The sequence below is a fragment of the Colossoma macropomum genome, unplaced genomic scaffold (assembly GCF_904425465.1).
Source record: "Colossoma macropomum unplaced genomic scaffold, Colossoma_macropomum, whole genome shotgun sequence".
Classification (NCBI taxonomy): Eukaryota; Metazoa; Chordata; class Actinopteri; order Characiformes; family Serrasalmidae; genus Colossoma; species Colossoma macropomum.
The window spans coordinates 27,840,088-27,859,759 of record NW_023494790.1 but is presented as its reverse complement, the minus strand read 5'-3'; the positions used below and the strand labels follow the sequence as shown (position 1 = coordinate 27,859,759).

The window sequence follows — 19,672 nt, the reverse complement described above, 5'->3', positions numbered from 1 at the left end:
TGGAATGAATGAGACTTTGTGTTCATGAGTCTTAATCCTTTAATGATTAATACTTCCTGTTAATCATTTCTGAAGACTGCACTAATTCCTGATGTCTGCTCAGATAATGCTGAAAGAAGGTTGATGTAAACTTGTAATTGGATGTGGAAAATGGAGGACTGAACTGAACGCTGCAGCGGTCAAGCTCACCTCCATTACAGTTCAAATGACTTGTGTTGCACTACTGTGAAAATTGCTTCAAGACATAAAAAGTTGGACGTTTTCATTTTTTATCATTTAGTATTAGCAGTGTCTTTTTTATCTCACTACTTGTGCTGTAAATTGCGGCAATTCTTTACTTGTCTTAACTCTCAGAAATCTAGTTATTTTTGCTTTGTTGTACATACAATTTGTATTCCATAACTATTTATATGTAATAACATTATGTAATTAATTACATAATTATGTCGTTATCAACAACACATCTGACTTACTTCCAGTTAGTTTAGCATCAAACAATGATAAAAACATGGTGAAAACTTCTTCTGCTTAAGCTCTGTAAATTGTTATCAACTAATGTAAAACTTGACTATGAACAGCATTAGGGATAGTGTTAGGTTTAGGTTCTGGGTTGAAGTTAAGGTTTGGGTTAGGTTTAAGTGTAGTGTTAGATTTTGTAAAATCTATTCCACTCGAAGTAAAGTTCACTTGCAATTAGTAAATGGTAAATAGCAAATTTTTAAATGCATGTAAGGCAAGGAGATAAGTACACATCGGTATTCAGATTTCAATTAACTATTAGCAAGAAACAATTAACCAAAATGTAAGAGGCATTTCTAGGCGTATACAGATTATTCTACCAAATTGCCTCAAAGTCAGAATTGAAAACACATGTCGAACGTTTAACCGACTTGGACTTTAGACTAAAATCCTTTTGTGTGGAGTGACCCTTTACCTTAATTATGTTTATTTTATTATAACAAATGATTGAACCTTCCATTTTCTCACTGAAAACAATCATACCGCTACTGAAACTTTATCAAATATTTCAGTTGTGACTAAAATTAGCCAATTTTGAGCATAACTCAAGAAGAACACAGCTTTGAACAGTTGTACACACATACATTTATAACATGTTTCATTGAAACACAAAAATGTTCACTTGATTGCAGAAAACATGTTTGGGTAATGACAGTTCTTAATGTTGCACACTGATTTTGAGACATGGGAACACATTTATTTCAGAACATGCCATGAGGGACAGGCATGCAGTCTCACTTCCTGCTCTAAAATGCAGGGGTGTGGCTAAAATAAGGCTCCGCCTATGGAGTAAAACTTGTGTTCCGGTGGTGACAGGAAAATGTGGCACATCATTCATTTTGAATTAAGGTTTTTTTTTTTATTGATATGATCAAAACTGAAACTTATAATAAATCTTATAACAAATCTAAATCTTGCAACTTCATTTGAAAAAAGTCAAAATGATCTTAAAAAACCAAATGCAAAAAAAAAATATTTTCACAAGCTGAAGTTGAGGGGTTAGGGTTCGGGACAAAAAAGAAAGTACCCTACAAATGATGATTTTGTATATATTTAGCTTATTACTATCTCAATTAATGCCTTGAGTTTAAAAAAGATCATACTATAATCACTGTAAGTATCTAAGGTCTGAACACTTCATTGTTTTTTTAAATAGTTTGTTTACTGCAGGTCCGCAGTTTGAATTCGGTAGAATGGTCCAAACCCATTAGGGTTAATCATGTTTACATGTTGATCAACAGCAAGTGTCTCTGACCTGTAGCAGGTTTTCCCTGGGCGTTGCCAGCAGATTGACAGCTGAGGAGATTTTAAGCAAGTAGCTTTGTGCCAGTTCCCCCAGCCCGGCCGCATAAGCCCAGTCCATCAGTAGGTCCAAATTAGCCCGGATCTGAACCCCACATGACCAGTGATAGAAGCTCCCTCCTGATCCTGCATACGAACGTCACATGAGAGAGTTCATTAACAAATGTACAAAACCAACCTAGTCTGTATGGCTGAGTAAAGCAGTCTGTTCATTCAGAACTATGATATAAATCTTTTACCTCTCTCCATGAGCAGGTTGAAGAGGAAGGCATTGATGAAGAAGAAGAGGTAGGTGAAGAGCTGTAAGGAGATTTCGGGGTGCACGTGGAAGTCTTTGACTAGATGCAGCGTTTTTGTAAGGATGGCCAACACGCTGCCAACATCATCAGGTATTTGCACCTGTCCATCCTCTGAGAAAGGGTTACTGTCTAACAGGCCTGGCAGTACTGGGTACAGCAGCTGTGAGAGAAACAGGACAAAACATAACAAAATTAATAACATTTGACGTTGCTACAAGAATGAAATACAACATCTTTATTGGGAAGTGACTGCTGTATTCCGTTTTAGTGTCTGGTACCTTTGCCTTTTAGTTGATTGGCCAAGACTTGCTTAATGTCCAAAGTTTACTTCTTTAGTTTTGCATTGGAGCTGCAAGCCTAATGTAGCTAGCAAGTGATGTAAGCTTTACTTCACCAATTAGCATTACGTAAGCTTCATGTCTGAGTGATCAGACGCTGTTGAGTTGATAAGTAATCTGATATACACTTGCTTATGTTTCTGACATCTAAAAAAATGGACAGAAGTACGTGGCATGGCTAAAAACAGTAGCAATGCCAGTGTGGGTAATAGGGAGGAGAGGGGAATTCTTGGTGGGCCAGTAATGTTTTGGGCTGGTCATTGTGGACTATCAACATTTCACACATAAACACAACACAGAAACTGTAGAGTAGAGAAAGATTAGGCTTTCAGTTCCTGCAGCAGTGTGAATCGAGCTGTTTGACAGAACAGGCAGCGTTCTACAGAGTGCATTACTTTGGCATTGCTAAACAATGTAGCCATTTTCATTTGTGGTTCACATGAAGATGGACAACTGCAGCAAAGTAAAATAAATAAATACATAAGAAAGAAAGACAGAAAGAAAGAAAGAAAGAAAGAAAGAAAGAAAGAAATGATGAGATGGCAAGAAGAATTCGCAGGATATAGCAAAATGCTTCAAATCTGAGAAGTGAGCATTGCAAAATGCTTTCTAACATTACGCTTTCTTCAGTTTTCATTTTATTACTAGCTGACCAGCTTGACTACTTCACCACAGCAAAGAAAAGTAGTCAATGAAGATGGAAATGACCAAATTTCAGCATTCTGTACTCTTCAGTATTATTTGCACTTGCAACTTTTCCCATTTGTATAAAACACCTCCAGTTAAATGATCATGTGTTTGTGTAGCTGTCTTTGGCATCCTTGTATACATTAAAACGGTTAGCAAGACCATCTATGTTGTGTTTAAACATTAAATGTGTGTAAATAGAGACAGTCCCCCAGCACAACATAAAAATGCCTGATGGGGAAGCGGGATGTAGGGGTGAATGGGGGAGAGGCAAACTTTCATGGTCCGTTAGAATGTATGTAACTACATTTCAACATAACTTTTGAATCGCCTTTGAATATGGAAATGTTTAATACTGAGTTGTCAATCTTAGTTCATCTTTGTTTCAGCAATGACAACAAGAGTGAGTTTCTCAAAGAAATCTAACCTGTTTTGTGAAGTATGGGACTGTAGCATTTTAGCTCAGCAAATGGAAGGCCAATCGTGCCACACACCAATGCACAGGTTTGGTTTTTTAGCTAACTGATGCTAAAATGATACCTGTTGATGGCTGGTGTTAGAGTGGCAACGCCAAAATGGATCGTGTTTTCTTTGGGGTGTGTAGCTCTTAGCTGTCACTAAGCTACTATCATACTTAGATTTTCGGGGGGTTTTCCATGCTCTGATTTTTCCCCTTTTTCTATCAGCGCCACCTATTGGTGAGCCCTAAAATATATGTGGCTGGAATGTGTTTGTTTTTATCAGATAAAATAGAAGTTTGACTGGTCATAATTTTGGAATACCATCATCATTTTTAAATACTGGCATGCCTTGACATACCTTGCCTCATTAACTACAAGGGGAATCAATTTTTCTCAGAACTGTCGCTTTAAAAGGAAACGCTGTCACAGAAAGAACAAGGGACATCTAACACTTATCAATAAGCAACAAGAGTGAGCCTGCAGGGCACGAGGAACTTCCTCTTCTTTCCAAGAGGATACAGCTTCTCTGGTGGGGTCTGATGATCCTCTGTGTGTTAGTTAAACCATTACAGGAATGTGTGTGATAAGCCTTCTCTGGAAAGTGACCCTCATGAACAGGTTGACCAGAGAAGCCCCCCACATGACAAAACAATGCACATTCCTCTGTTTCAATGGTCATCTTTCCTTCCCTTTGTCCTCTTCTTCTCTCCCATGTCCTGACACATGCCAAAAAGTGGATAAGTAGGAATCCTTTAATAAAACCCCTCTGTTAGCCATTCATTTAAGCAAAAAAATTGAGAAGGAGTGTGTTATCATGAATAACATCAAGATTGAGATATCTATGACATGACCTCAACTGTTTTATTGGATTTAGAAGCAAGGGAGCACTGAATGTTTCAAAAATATGTTTTTACTTAAATATTTGGTAACACTTTATTTGGATAGTCTACTTCAGATGCGTTGTAGATACTTAATTTACTTTCAAGTTACATTCAACTAAATATCTACTAAATTAACCATAACTTTCTTTAACTCTAAACCTGGCTCTAATCCTAACCCTAACCTTAACCTCAAAACTTAGGTGGTATTGGTGAACGAGGCCCAGTGCTGTAACTTTACAACTAGCGCTCAGTGGAATGACACAGGTCTGGTTAAAAAAAGGTGCTGTTATCTGTTATCAGACGGTGTTTTCAACTAATCGGACAGTGTGGTCAGAACTAACTGTGGTGTAAATGCACAGACATGCTAACACCCTAAATACCATATCATGTTAGTCGTTTAAGAAGAGTACGCATGTGGCCAGTGACCATGTACTTAATGTAGTGGAGGGAAATCCCTGAAAAGGAGACAGATTGCTGGAGGAACTTCAGGCCTCATGGCGGCCGACCAGCAGAAGCGGGTCAGAGAGAAGAGCCCTGTGTATGTGAGAGATCATCTCTGCTGGCCTTTGCGCTGCCCCCACTTTCTGCAGCTCAACGCTCCTTTATGTTCCGCGTGCCAGGGCCCTACAACGCTGCCTTTGTTCGGCCCGTCGACAGCTGCAGCCAGTCCGCTTTTGGCAGCCGCAACCCAGCCTGTCATATGTACAGTATACATTCTCAAAAAGCTGCTTTGCTCGTGCGTGAACGCGTTCCTGGCAACCGCTGGCTGCTTTGGCAACTTGCTCGCCTTACAAATATCATGCATATCATTCATCTCAAAGCACAAAATGGAGAGAGAAGAAAAAGAAGGGTGAAAACTCAACACTTTCTTCCTACTTAAACGTGTGTGCCAAGAATGTAAACAATAAAGCTTTTTGCTGTTTATGCATCTACTGTGTCAGACTCCAGTGTTTTCACTGCCGGTCAAAAGTTTGGAGACACCTATTGGCCTAGTTTGGGAAATCAGTTTGGGAATTTTTAATTAGTACAATTAAATATATATTTGTCCCTGTAAGTCTGTCATCAGATTAGCTAGAACCCTGTTGGCTCTCTGATGTGAAACACGTGACTATGTTGAGCTGCTAGCGAGCGATGAGGGGTGAAAAGAGGAGAGATGAGATAAACATACAGCACAACTTCAGCTTTCTTGATAAAAAAACATCACAGCAAGCTGCTACAATAAAAAAAGCTGAAAAAAATACACTGAATTGTGAAAAGTATTTATTGTTTTAGGTTAGTAAACAGGCTGCCTTAAAATTTTTAGTTAACTGAACTTCTTATCTAAAAAGAGGGACATCGAAAACAGGTGCATTTTATGGCTACTGTATAAAAGTTATTACAAATTAGCATATTTTCTTTGTCGGTTTAAAAAATACTTTATTAAACAGAACGCTGGTTAAATTTCTGCTGATTTTCTGAAGAAACAACCGAGTTGCAATGAAGTACTGCAATGAAAATAATGCCTATCCCACACACATTATCCTTGTGTTGTGATGCCGGCACTCAACAGCACTTAAACATTTGAGTTGTTTAATATGTTTAATTGCAGTATTTTTAAGTGTTAGAAGAAAACTGTAAAGTAATATTGTAGCTAAAACTACTCCTTATACCCAGAAAGACACTTTGAATAACATGAATCTTTGAGCTGCAAAATATTAACAGTAGTTTCATGTTAAAACCTTTGTGGGTGTTTTTTTCCTACATAAGTGAAAAGTTATAGTGAAGTTCAAACATTACTCTAAAAAACTGAGTAGAAGGCAAAGTGCCCTCAAAATTTCACTGGCAGTTTATATATTTTACAGGGTTTTTTATCAACAGTATTTACGATGATCTCAGAAGCGCCAAATTAGTGTGCGTTTGACTCTGGGAATCACGAACCCACAAACACACCATGCTTTTATTTTTCTAAGCCTGCTAACAGCTGCTTCCTTTTCTGCTGGATAGAATGGCATAACAGGCCCTAAAAACAAGAAAGACAGCTCCACATGTGTTATTCTAGCTGTAAAATGTCTGCTGGCTTTCCTAGCAACCATGTTTGCATTTAGTTAAACTTTCCTATTAAAAATATTGACTGTAGCTAATGTGTGACTGACACTGTATGCAATTTGTGGTATTTTCTACATTATTGTGGAAAAAGGGGGTGTAATATGGGAAAACTAACGGGACTGATATAAATAGTAACATGGGGAGATGCTCCCCTTTAGAATATGCATTTACTGTAAAGCTAAACCATATCTGTGCATGAGTTTTGCATTTACAGGATGATGATGCATAAACCTGCACATAGTTACGGGAAATAAACTGGAACAGCAGACAGCTTTATTTATTTATTTATTTTTGCACAAAAGAGAAAATGCTAAAAGGGAACATCTTGCCCTGCTGTCAACATTTTATTTTTGTGCATGGGGTAAGAAGCTCTGCTGGTTAACCTTGCATCAATTTGTCATTATTAAGGTGGGGGCATTTCTGGATCCTGTTCATATGTGGTTTCTTTATTGCCTGGTGAAGTTTTAACTTGCATTTGTGCAGCGACAAACTGATTTTTGGAAGTATTGCTAAGCCAGTGCAGTGATTTCCACTACATAATTGTGTCTGATTTTTCATCACCCACCATCATTGGTTTTCTGCCCTGTCCCTTGCATATAGAGATTTCTCTGGATTCTCTGAATCTTTTAATGATATTATATACTGTATCAAATTCAAAATGAGCATATATTTTTCAAAAAACAATAAGATTTCTCAGTTTCAACCTCTGATATGTTGTCTTTGTACTATTTTAAATTATTATTATCATTATTGCATTCTGTTTTTATTTACAGCCCCATTTCCAAAAAAGTTGGGACGCTGCACAAAATGTAAATAAAAACAAAATGCAATGATGTGCAAATCATTTAAACCCAATATTTAATTGAAAATAGTACAAAGACAACATATCATATGTTGAAACTGAGAAATTGTATTGCTTTTTGAAAAATATATGCCCATTTTGAATTTGATGCCGACAACATGTTCCCTGAAAAAGACGTCGTCTGGATGGCTGCATATGTTGCCAAAACCTGTATATATCATTCAGCATAAATGGGGCCTTCACAGATGTGCATGTCACCCATGCCATGTGCACTAATGCACTCCATAGCATCATGAATACTGGCTTTTGAACTGTGTGCTGATAACAAGCTGAGTGGTCTTCAGCCTGGAGGACACAGCGTCCATGATTTCCAAAAAGAATTTTCATCATTGCATTTTGTTTTTATTTACATATTGCACAGCGTCCCAACTTTTTGAAACTGGTGTTGTAAATTTTTTCTCCAAATGGTAATGTGCAGTACATTATATATATAGCACTTATATTTATAATATATCATAATTATACTGGATATCATCATGATGTCAGATGATGACAATTTCTGAGTGTAATAACCAGGTTGCTCAATAAAAAAAGAAGAACACAGTCCAATATACAACAGATACACGAAGCACAAGTCATTGTGCATTTTGACACTAAGACACCCTCACGGCATTCAACGTCGAGATAAATACAGAAACAGGCTTCAAGTGTTAATTGGCCAAACATAATCCTTTTTTGTTTACTCCATGCATGTAGGCTACTGCTATAAATACTGCCAAGTTCATGATTTAGTAGTGTGCATTCTCTCCAGCAACCACATTTGCCACATCCGTTCTACTGAGCCTGATGACAGCTACGTTCTAATCACAAACCTGTCAAATGCTCAAATGCCATTTTCCCCAGGCAAAGCATGTTCACATTCTGGGCCTTAAAATCCCTCAAATCAACCTACGCCCATGGAAATCGTTTCTTCCCATGACAAACGGTCTCTCCGACTGAAGACGAATTGAAATTTCCCAGAGAACAGACGCCTCAAGGAACTTCACAGGAACGGAACATGGATCAGACCCAAATCCAGGCTCTATGAAATTATGTCTGAATGATTGGGAGACAGGGGAGGGTGGGGTCGGAGAAAAATCTGGGTCTACTCCTGTGAGCAAGGAACACACAGGCATTCACCAGAAAACATCGCCTCTTACCCCAGAAACTCTACTTGTATGCCCACTGTTTCTTGTGGTTTGAAGAACCAACAGTAATTTATTCAGCCTCTATATTTCATAATGGCACCGAAAGGCCGGAGCTAAAGCACTTTCCTTCAGACTGTGGTTTTCTGAGCCATTCTTTTGGGGAGTTAAACTTGTGGGCTAGGCCACTGTCAGACCAGATTCCTCACATTGTTTTAGCCAGCATGGCTGTCAGAGGAGCTATAAGAGACGGCAACCGTCTATAACAGACGCAAAACAGGAGACAGAAAGATTGTGAGAACTGAACATTAAGCAAAGGTTTTGGCATGTTCCACACTCAAGGTTGAATGGAGGTTAGAAGGTTGGAAACTCTACTGGACAAAGAACAGTTGAAATGAAATTCCTGACACAGACATTAAAAGACGAAGCCTTACTGCTCTGTGTAGGACACAGCTCTACAAAATTCATTCATTCTGTAGCCCTACAGCTAAATGAAGTAATTACCCACAGGGCCAGAGATCTGTTCACAGGAGAAATCCTTTTAAAATGCATTCAAATCACTTAGTGAAGGGCAGTTATCATTAGAAAACACTTGCTTCACCTCTGTGCTGAGGGGAAAGGAAACTGTGATAAGTGCTGACCATGACTCAATGGAATAACCTCAATCAAACTGAGCAGTGCAGTCAGTACTTCCACTTAACAATGGCCACTGAAATGCCTGGTGATTCAAGCCATGAGAACTCTCAGTATATGAACACATCTGACCTCTTTCCAGGTCAGGAAATAAATCTGTGGTGCCTTCCTTCTCTTCATAAAGCTACTAGTGTCTAACAAGCACAGCAAAGCAGCTATATTGTAATAGATAAAAGGTTAGAACATTGCATCTGATTTCTTTAATGTGTTTAGACCTGCTGTACTTTGCTCTATTTACCGACTGTCTGTGAACAATGTGCTTATGGTGTGTTTAGGTTGGGGAGCCTACAGAAAAGTATAGCTTGGGGCTCCATGACCATGTTCATCCCCCCTGCTTACGATTTCTGATTCGTGTTGACTTTAATATAAAATGACATGCTTTTGTCATCAGCTATAACTGCAACTTCTAAGGATAATACAAAAATTTTTGGGGGAATTTTTGGGAACAGTCTTCATTTAAACCAACTCACACCGTCCACTCCTACTAGCCTTTGGTCAGACCAGTGAGTAAAACATGAAGTGTTGAGGATGTACAGTGGGGTCAAAAGGTCTGAGACCACTTGAAAAAAATGACATTCTCTTCTAATTTAACACAACATTTGTCATTGAAAATTATATTGCCAGCAACACAATTTGAGTATAAAATTAACATTTTTGAATGTTTACATGAATTTCAGAATTTCTTAGTATTCTTTTGCCTTAAATGGCAGCGTGGCAGGTAGTCTTTGCATACCTATATTAAAAAAATATATATTTTTATTTGGTTCTGTGGCCTTTATAGAAAAAGGTGTTGAGGTAACTCTGACTGTTTCTCAGCCTTTCAGTGCACGCAAAATGTGCTTGCAATTCTGTTGTAAGAAGTTGTTAGTATTTTATTAGTATTTTATTTTGCACAGTAGTGAACGGTGCTTTTGTAATTTTGAATTTTGTGGTTTGCTTAAAGGGGAAGTTAGTTATTTTTTTGTTTACACATCCAAAAAATGTCTGTACTCTTTATCATGATAACAATATAATATCATCATATTGCCCATCTCTACCCTGAAGATATGTTTGGTGTTTGAAGTTTGCCTCTTTAGTTTTGCAATGGACCTATGAGACTGTTGTAAGTTAAAGCTCATTAATTAGCATTGTGCAAACCTTCCTAAATCATCAAACCTGTCTCAAACCATATCAACTTCTTAAGTAATCTCAATCACACTTGCTTCTGAAACTCCAAGACATACTGTAATTTATAAAAATGAAGAAAAAAAAAAATCATGTTTTCAAAGTCTAAGACCTGATTTACACATAATGTTTCTGCATGACCTGAGCGACGCGGAAAGTCTTGCTTTTCATTTCGGCGCCCATGTTAACCTGTCAGCGCTTTCATACAAGCTGTGTGTGCGAAGCGGCCGACCGTCCCAGGCGTCACACTCAAGCAGTGAGGTATTTAGAGAATAGACCCGGCGCTGTTTTTTCCATGCGCAAAATACACTGACGTAAGCCATGAAAATCAATGAAAATTGAACAGAAGACCATATAAAAACTTGAAAATGCTGTTTAATTTAGTAGAATTTAATTCATGATGAAATACTAGTTAAACACTCTGTGCTGCAAAAAGATTTTCCGGTTGGTCTACCAGGCTTGAAACTTTTTCCTAATCACAAGTCAAAATGCCGCTGAGGATAAACAAATATACCATGCACTATTCTAAATTATATTTTTGTTGAGCAGAATGACTGATGTGACCATTTATCCATCTGGAAAAAGGAATGTCTGTACAAGTTTCTCGCTGCTCTTCTCCGTAGCACAAATGCTGTATGTATGAAAGGCCAGCGTGTTCGAGCTGTCGTGCTCACACTGCCGCGTCACTCAGGGCCACGCAGACACAGTATGTGTGAAGTGGGACTAAGACTTATTGGACCCATTGTGTGTGGCATGGGGGACCGAAGAGGGTTAGAAAGTGAAAAAAAGGCTTATATCATATGAATAACATCAGTTATCAGAATTCTGACTGATCTCCCTGTGTAGTGGCCACCTGGTTGCACTCGAGGTAATTTCTAAATGGTTAGAACTTAGCGCTGCATAAACACTCAGTATTTACTAGACATACAATGTGACTGCTATGTACCTGCTGCTCACTGAGTTGATCCTAAGTTTTCTTGATAATGTCTCATTCATTGCAGCCACTACGATTCAAAACAAGCTCACATGGCTCACTGTGGTAATGTTAGTTCAGGATTATTTTTCTTACTCAACTTTCATCCCTACAAAAACAACAGGTCCTATGTGACGAAATAAGCAACCGTTTTTAGCAGACTTAAGTCAGCACTGGTGTTTCATTTTTTTAACCTTCATCTAAAAGCAGAAAGAGTGCAGCAACACTGACCTTAGTAAGGTAATACACACACTGCTGGAAGGTGAACATAATGACCTCCTCCAGGACAGTCATGGCCTCCTCGCTGGCTGGTCGTACAGTGGACATTCGCAACTCCAGCACAGCTTGCAAACAAAAAAAAACACACATGAGGAGCATATGAGCAGAGACGTTATGATGGGATGGGATGAATGCAATAAAGAACATGGTAAACCAAACTTTCAGTAATCACCACAATTTACCATGAGTAAAGTAATTACCCATGCAGTCTTCTTCCTCTTCCTCTTCCTCTCGTGAGATCCCATGCAGTAAGCGAGGCACTTCTTGATGGATAAAATGGAGGAGCTCGATGGAGTTTGCCATCCACAGAACAAGCGGCTGCAGACCTCCGAGAAGCTTCTCAGTGTTAACCACTTCCACAGGCTTCACCTCACCTTCACTATTAAAAAAGATGTCCAGGTATGGAGATAAAAAGCATTGCTGTCACATTAAAGATTCTATTTTTACAACTTTTATTTATTCATTTTTTTTTACACTAAGTAAAAAATGTGTTTTACATTGTGTGAACATTTTATAATGAATGTTCCTCTCAGAAAGTAAATATGACATAGAAGAATAAAATCTTGTTACAATAATGTAATGTTTCCATTGGACAAGGATGACAACACATACAGTGATAACTATAAACAGCAATAGAGAGGAAGGAGATAGCCATTAGGGTTGCACCAATCTCCTTTTTGTTGTGATCAATCTGATATCAGACTGGCTGATACTAGAAAATGGCCTTAAAAGATATAATGCTACACCAGCACTCAAAAGTTTGGAGTCACTTGTCATATTAATAACAGCTATTATATTAGGGCTGCAACAAATATGTGATAATATTCTATTAAACAATAAAAATATTAAAAAATGCAAAAGCCATTCAAATACCTGACATTTTACTACTTTCATGAATCTACATACTTCACACAGTTGCCAGCTCACAACAGACTCAGTGGAGATTGTGATCTGGCACAAATTGCAAGACTCAACTTGCGATGCAAGAGAACAGTACAGTCTCCTAGCACAGTACAAATAAGTGTCTTAATGCTCTGGATTGCTATCTAGTTAGCATGTTCTCAGTTGCATTTATTAAGGAGAATAAATGAGATTAAATAAAAATTAGAAGTAACACACAGGTAATGACACTGAAGGAGCAAAACCTCAGCCCGGATCTGCACTACAAGCACATTTTAAGCCTCACACTAGTACATTTTTCTACAATTAAACATGACATGTCAAACCACTCTGAATGACTTTGTTTACATCTTCACAAATGAATTATGCCGAAAATTCAAAACACAGAATTCTCCTTGTACTCCTTGTTATGCAATGCAGACATCCCTGCTACTATAGCCTAGATATCTCCATTAGGTAGCTATTAAATAGCACATGTGGGTGTCATAACGTTACTGACACTAGATCGAATACTTAAGTAATAAAGCAAGTGAGTAATTAAATTACTACAAATATTAATGGTGCAGCTTAAATGCAGATGTTCTGATTGGATGATAAAATTACAAGAACTTACATTTCAGGCTGAATTGCTGCGAGTTCCTTTGCCTTTTCCTGTATACACATAAAAACAACAGCATACTAGTGAGGACTTCAAAAACACTCACAGACTGAAGAAAACATAGATGTGCTGTAATTTGGAATTTAAACCTTACCCACACAGCCATCTGAACCTCATTGGCTATCTGTAGGAGGAGTCGTCTCAGGTCAGCCATGGGGAAATGGGTGGCTGACCACTGGAGGCATAAGCACAGCAGGAATGATGGGGTTAGTTTGTGTGTTCCATCATAGCTGTCCGCCCTTGTGAATATCTCCTTCAGGATGCGTTCTTCATGTTCCACATCATAGACAAGGATGAGCTCTCTCCCCCCAGCCTCCCTCAAGCAGGGCAGGGTGTTCAGAGGGCCTTCTGACACAGATAACACACAGGACCTACACAGGGGAGGTGGTGGCTGGGTTGACTCAGTCAGCCATGACAGGATCACAGCAGGAGAGTCACTTTTCATCCCTTCAGCGACAGGGTCCTTGAACATGAAGAGGTAATGGTCACCCAGGCCTATAACATCTCCCGACTGCAGCTCTGTCTCTTCACTGATGCTGACTCCATTCCTCTTCACTGCAGCCCCAAGCAGGGGCTTCAGCACGGTGACCCCTGCTGTTCTCCTGGGCTCCTGCTCAGGGACTGAGGCTGGACCAACCTCGAGTTGCCTCACACAGCAGTGTTGTTCCTCGATGTCAGGGGCCCAGAGCTTCACATCTATAGCAGGCCGCTCTTTCTCCTGGTCAGACGGCTCAGTGTCACGGCCGAAAACTGTGCTGCTCCTGTTCAGTGAGTAGATGATGAAATCCTGAAGATAGAATGAGATGAAGTATCAGTTTTAAGTGACGCTAATGTACTACAACCAAGACAAGTATCCGCATAATTGGCCATCGCCTGCCAATTGGTCTCAATTTTTGCACGCTTCTATAACTGAAGAATAACTTTGCAATAAGTCGGGCTGTATGATAAATTGTACATTTTATCATTATCATGATATGAGTTTTCATGATAAATACATTGTTAAGAGGTGTGATCACAGAACAGATCAAATTACCTCATACATGCACAACATTACATTGCGCCACAAACTGTTAGACGCCTAATGAGTGCTTTTTCTCACTGGGCTTGAAAGCTGCTTTCCCACATGGGGGAAGAGTAACTTAACCACTCAGCTAAAAGACCAAATACACCAAACACACACATGGACAGCTCAAAAAACGGCACCATCCTCAACAACAAGCCTGTAAAAACACATCAAACATTAGGACTGTTCTCATATCCAGTATTATATTTTAAGTGTATGAAGCAGTAATGGCTACTGTCACAACAAAAATTAATTTGCTTAAAAGAGAGGTGAGCAATTTATGCCTATTTATATCGCATTTTATGCCCATATTGTGCCCTACTACTAAGCCCAGGATTGTAAGTGTTTAAAGCAAAAGATTTGTAAATAATGAAATTCATACAGTTTTCCTCTTACTTCAAATGTATCTATGTCTATCCTATCTCAAACTAAGGGTGGGCAATATGGCAAAAATACCATTTCACGATACTTAAAGTGATTTTCACAATACACAATACTCGATTGCTGATATTTTGAGACAAAGACACAATTCACTATTAGTGATATTTTACTTAACATTTCACATACAGCACTGCACTAAATCCAACTAAACAGGCTGACGATATCCATGATGTACTCAGAGAAGCATATTATTTATCATGATAACAATATAATATCATCACATTGCCCATCTCTGCCCTGAACGACATGTTTGGTGTCTGAAGTTTGCGTCTTTAGTTTTGCACTGTGAGGTTCACTGTTAAACCTCATTAATCAGGATTGTGCAAACTGCATTCCTAAATCATCACACACTTGTCTCAAACCATATCAAGTTCTTAAGTAATCTCAAACAGACTTCCTCATGCAGTTTCTGAAACTCTATGACATACTATAATAATAAACAATAAGCAATCTCACAGATCTGTTACACTTGAAACATGCAGGTAGCCAAAGCACGGCAGAGAGAATATAAGTGCTCTGATAGCAGCACTCTGCTGTCCTCAGATGGTATTCTATGTAAATGAGCAAGACTGGGAGGAGGATCACTAGGGAACGAGACAGCAGTAAAGAGTCAGACATAATGATGTGCATGCAGTTCAGACTTGAAGCAGTGTCCTGCTGTGATGCAGACAGTGTAAGCTCGAGCTGAGGCAGCCTTGCTCTAAATGGAGCGGAGACCGAATCCTACTAATGAGCCCAGAGTGGCTGCTGGGTATGCCAGTCATCAACCTAGCGGGACACAGTAAGAGTAAACAATTTTTTTCATCTTCGCTGTACTCAGTGAGTTTGTATTATGTCATCAGTTTATAAATAACCTGCTAGAACTCCAGGTTTTGCTGAGTGCTACTTAAAGTAGTTAAAATAGGGAAAAACAAGATAGATTAAGAAGAACCTTCAGTCGTACTTAAGATCGAGCAGGGGTGTACAGCTTCAGCCTCGAGGGCTGGTGCCCAGCAAAGTTTAGTAATTCCCTACACAAACACCTGCTATACCTGGCAATGAGCAAATGAGCTGAATTGGGTGTGCTTGATGTGCTGGTCACAGGCCCCCAGGACTGAAGGCGAACACTGAGAGAAAATACTTCAAAATACACTAAAAGTGATAGCTAAAAAATATATTTCACAATTTCCTCCTTACCACAAATGCAGTCAATCAGCCAAAGTTTGGTGTCTGAGGCTCCTTCAGTTTTGCACTGGAGCTATCAGGCTAAGGTAACTAACAAATAGGGCTGCATGATATGTGCATAAAATGTCATGCTGGATAAAGCTGTTGGATATCACGATGATGTGCCGTTGACTGGATGTGCAGCAAGTACATATTTTTTAACCTCCCCTTTAAGCAAACAGCAAAATACAAAATTACACAAGCATCACTCACCATTCAATATTGTCACTAATAAAATACCAAAAGCTAATTACATCAGAACTGAAGGGCACAAAAACAAATAAAGATATATTTAATTCCTTAAAAAGCTCCTTATGGAGATGTGGGTTTGTTAAGACAGAAGCCATTTCTACTTTGCACATTTAACATACAAAAACACTGTGCATGTGTAGATTTTTTAATTGGAGGTTACTTGCGCTTCATGTGGGACAGCAGGGTTCAAGTCCCAGCGCAGGTGACCGCTCATTGCACTTCTAAAGCTTTGTTCTGCCAATTTAATTACCTCACTCTGGCACCATGTCTGTGAGGTAGTGTACTGTTCTGCCTACACATTTCTTAATGATTGGGTTTATTGTGGAAATTAATACTATGATAACAGAAAAATGGAAAAACAACCCTACTAACAAGTAATGGAAACTCAAATGCAACAATTAGCAGTGTTACTGCAAACTACATGCCTAAATCATCACAGACTTGCCTCAAACGGCACTGTTAAGTAATCTTCAACAGGCTTGCTCATATGGCTTCTGACAATGTAACTGGTAAACCAAACTGGTATTTTAAATGGAAAATTACTTGTCTAAAAATAATACAAATAATATAAAGTGCTACATTGAACTTAAGAGGCAACTGGATATTTAGCTCAAAGAGTCATAAATAATTATGCTATGACATTTATCACATATTACACAGATCAGCCAAAATAAAAAAGAAAATCTACCAATTCTGATATTTTATGCATTAAAACTGACCAGTCCAAACAAAACCGAACAAACTTTGTCTTCAAGGTGGCTACTACTGTTTTTAGCCACAAATAATTTAATGCAATACTTCAGTTTCTCTGTAAATCCAAGGAGCTACCTGCCTGGTTAAGACACAGGAATTCATTGCGCTGCTAGATCTTTCTTTTAAATGCACTAAAATGTATAACGACTGCTGCTGTGTATTGGAAACTACCTCATGCTACTTCAGTGTACTTGCTTACATATAATTCGAATGCCCTTTATTATGTCCTTCTACATTACATATCTTTATTCCCCTTTACACCTTATTTCCAACTTACACCACCGTTTAAGTGGATATATAATGTATGTTTGCACTGTGCAAGTGTTTTTATGTACCTGCTGCTGTAACAATGTAATTTCCTCAGGAGCAATAAAGTTCTGTCTGTCTGTCTGTCTGTCCATCTACAACATATCCATTTTTATAGACTTACTTAGGCAAGACGCAAACTCCAGACACCAAACATGTCTTGGCTGATCAACTGCATTTGAGGTAAGAGAAAAATGGTGCTATTTCTGGGAAACTACTGCTTTAGTACGGTCATGTAAAACAGTCCTTACTATATTATGTTCTTACCTTCTGTCCCCTTTCAACATTTTTCCTTTTATACTGTACTTAGGTACTATTTCTTCACATGACTGCTGAACATCTCTGACCAACATCAACTAGCAAACATCCTTTTATCAGTATCTTTGTGTGTGTGTGTGCGTGTGTGTACTTGTGTGGTGCTGATCACTCAACAGGCAAAGCTAATCTGTCAGGAAATGTGTCCACCCTCTGGACACCCTGCATTCGAAACACTACTTCCTGTGCTGTGTTTATATCCAGCTGATTTTTGCACACATTGCTGTTTTTCAAGGGATTTTCCCTTCTGCCTGGCACTCATGATCTCTCTGTGTTCTTTTCCAATGGGATTGAGGTGTTATGGAATAAAGCTTTGTTCCATGGCACACTGACGTCACCTCGGCTGTACTGACCCAAAGCTACCGTGTCAAAACCCCCCGAGAGGCGAGATATGCAGATCAAATGCTATCACAGCAACATCAGTACGATGCATTGTAATATGCATTTTTCAGTCATACCTAGAGGGTTATAGATTCAGTATTAAATAAAAAGCTATTTATTAAATGGATTTAATTCAAATGTGTGCAGCATTTCCACATGATTAAAATGTATTACATCAACACAGTTAAGCGAGTTAACTAAAAGTCAAGATTGTCGACACATTTTATTCACATGGAAATACTCATTTGAGTCAAGTAAATCCAGCGCTGCCCTTTTTGTGGTCTGAATTGATATACTGACTACACCAAAAAATATGAGACAGGAATTCCACAGAAACAGTAGCAGTTGTACTTGATGAGGCAGGAGGTGAGGGCAGTGGAGAGTATGTGCATATGTGTGTGTGTGTGTGTGTGTGTGTGTGTGTTTTGGGGGGGTGGTGTTCTGTACTACCTGTGTGTAACTGAAGCCCTGCAGTAGCAGGAAGTAGGGGAAGTGCAGGGGTGGGTGAATGGAATACTGTGTGTGGTTGTCATCGCTGCTCTCCGTCTCTTCTTTTTCACCGGCTGGACAGTGTGGCGCTTTGTGGGCGTCTGATTTCTCCCCCTGTGATTGCTTCTTAAGGCTATTCTGGTTCTCAGGAGAGGGACCCTGCTGGCCTTGACTCTCTGCTCTCAGGTCCGCTTCACTACGGCTCCGCCAGAGACCACCGTCCACAGCACCTCCACACACCCCTGCGACCAATGCCATAGACTTCCCCCGCGAGCGTGTCTTCTGCAGTTTACGGGCCTGAGCATTGATCCCTGTGGAACACCGCACAGGGAAATAAACACATCAAGGCTGTCACAAACATTTACACAAGTAATCGAATAATCTAGTTATTACTGTGCCAATTAATCAGTTAATCAGAGGTTTTCTTTATAAGACTTTTGCAGAGTCTTTCAAAGATCCAAAATACTTCACTTAAAAAGATATATAAATAAAACACTGTGACAAATAATGCATGGGGATTTGTGTCCAACAGGCTCTGTTTCTTACTATGATAAAAATACGGATTATCAGGTTATCAGCATGTATCAGCACATTCAATTGAAAATAATTTTTAATCACTGCTTAGGCCAGCTCTGCGTAAACAGGGACATTTGAAGTATCTGAAGCTTGTAACAGACATTTGAGTGGCATATTCTTGACTTTTTTTAGACTGTTAGCTTAGAACTAGTTCAACAAACTTTTACTTAATATACACTTCTACTTTATGTACATGCAGTTTGTAACAGCAAACATCATATACATGTAAATGTCCTTTAGTAAGGTCTAAATGACTTTGTCATGTGGCTGCTACGGTTGCTTATGTATCACATGACCCATTTAACTTCAGATTATGTATTGTGATGCTAAAACAATTCAGTGCTATTCAGTGTTTCCAGGTCCAACATTTTTTTGAATATGAACCCAAAACTGATCCCCAGTATTGGATAGGAATTGGATATCTGGCACACCTAGACTTTCCAAAATGTTTTAATACAAAAGAGCATGTATTTTTTTACTGGTTTGCAAGAACTTGACATTTTAATCTTTTAAGGCCACTGTGGCTTTGTGATCTAACAAAGCTAAAAATGTGTACATTTTTATTTGTCTCACAAACTCTTTGTTACTCTGATTAAACAAAACAATAATAAGCTCTTACAGATCTGACCTTTGCTCTGAATGAACATGTGCGCTTGCTTGGAAAAAAT

At 38.8% G+C, this 19,672-nt stretch overlaps 1 protein-coding gene across 1 annotated transcript in view; it reads right to left on the bottom strand.

Moving 5' to 3' along the window:
* The window catches only part of si:ch211-176g6.2 (ras-associating and dilute domain-containing protein), a 39,787-nt gene that overhangs the window by 10,379 nt on the left and 9,736 nt on the right, over positions 1 to 19,672 (bottom strand). The window contains 7 exon segments of the mRNA XM_036572909.1: positions 1,775 to 1,947; positions 2,061 to 2,280; positions 11,620 to 11,732; positions 11,868 to 12,046; positions 13,181 to 13,218; positions 13,320 to 14,012; positions 18,390 to 18,739. Of these exon segments, the coding sequence (XP_036428802.1) occupies positions 1,775 to 1,947; positions 2,061 to 2,280; positions 11,620 to 11,732; positions 11,868 to 12,046; positions 13,181 to 13,218; positions 13,320 to 14,012; positions 18,390 to 18,739 (1,766 nt within the window).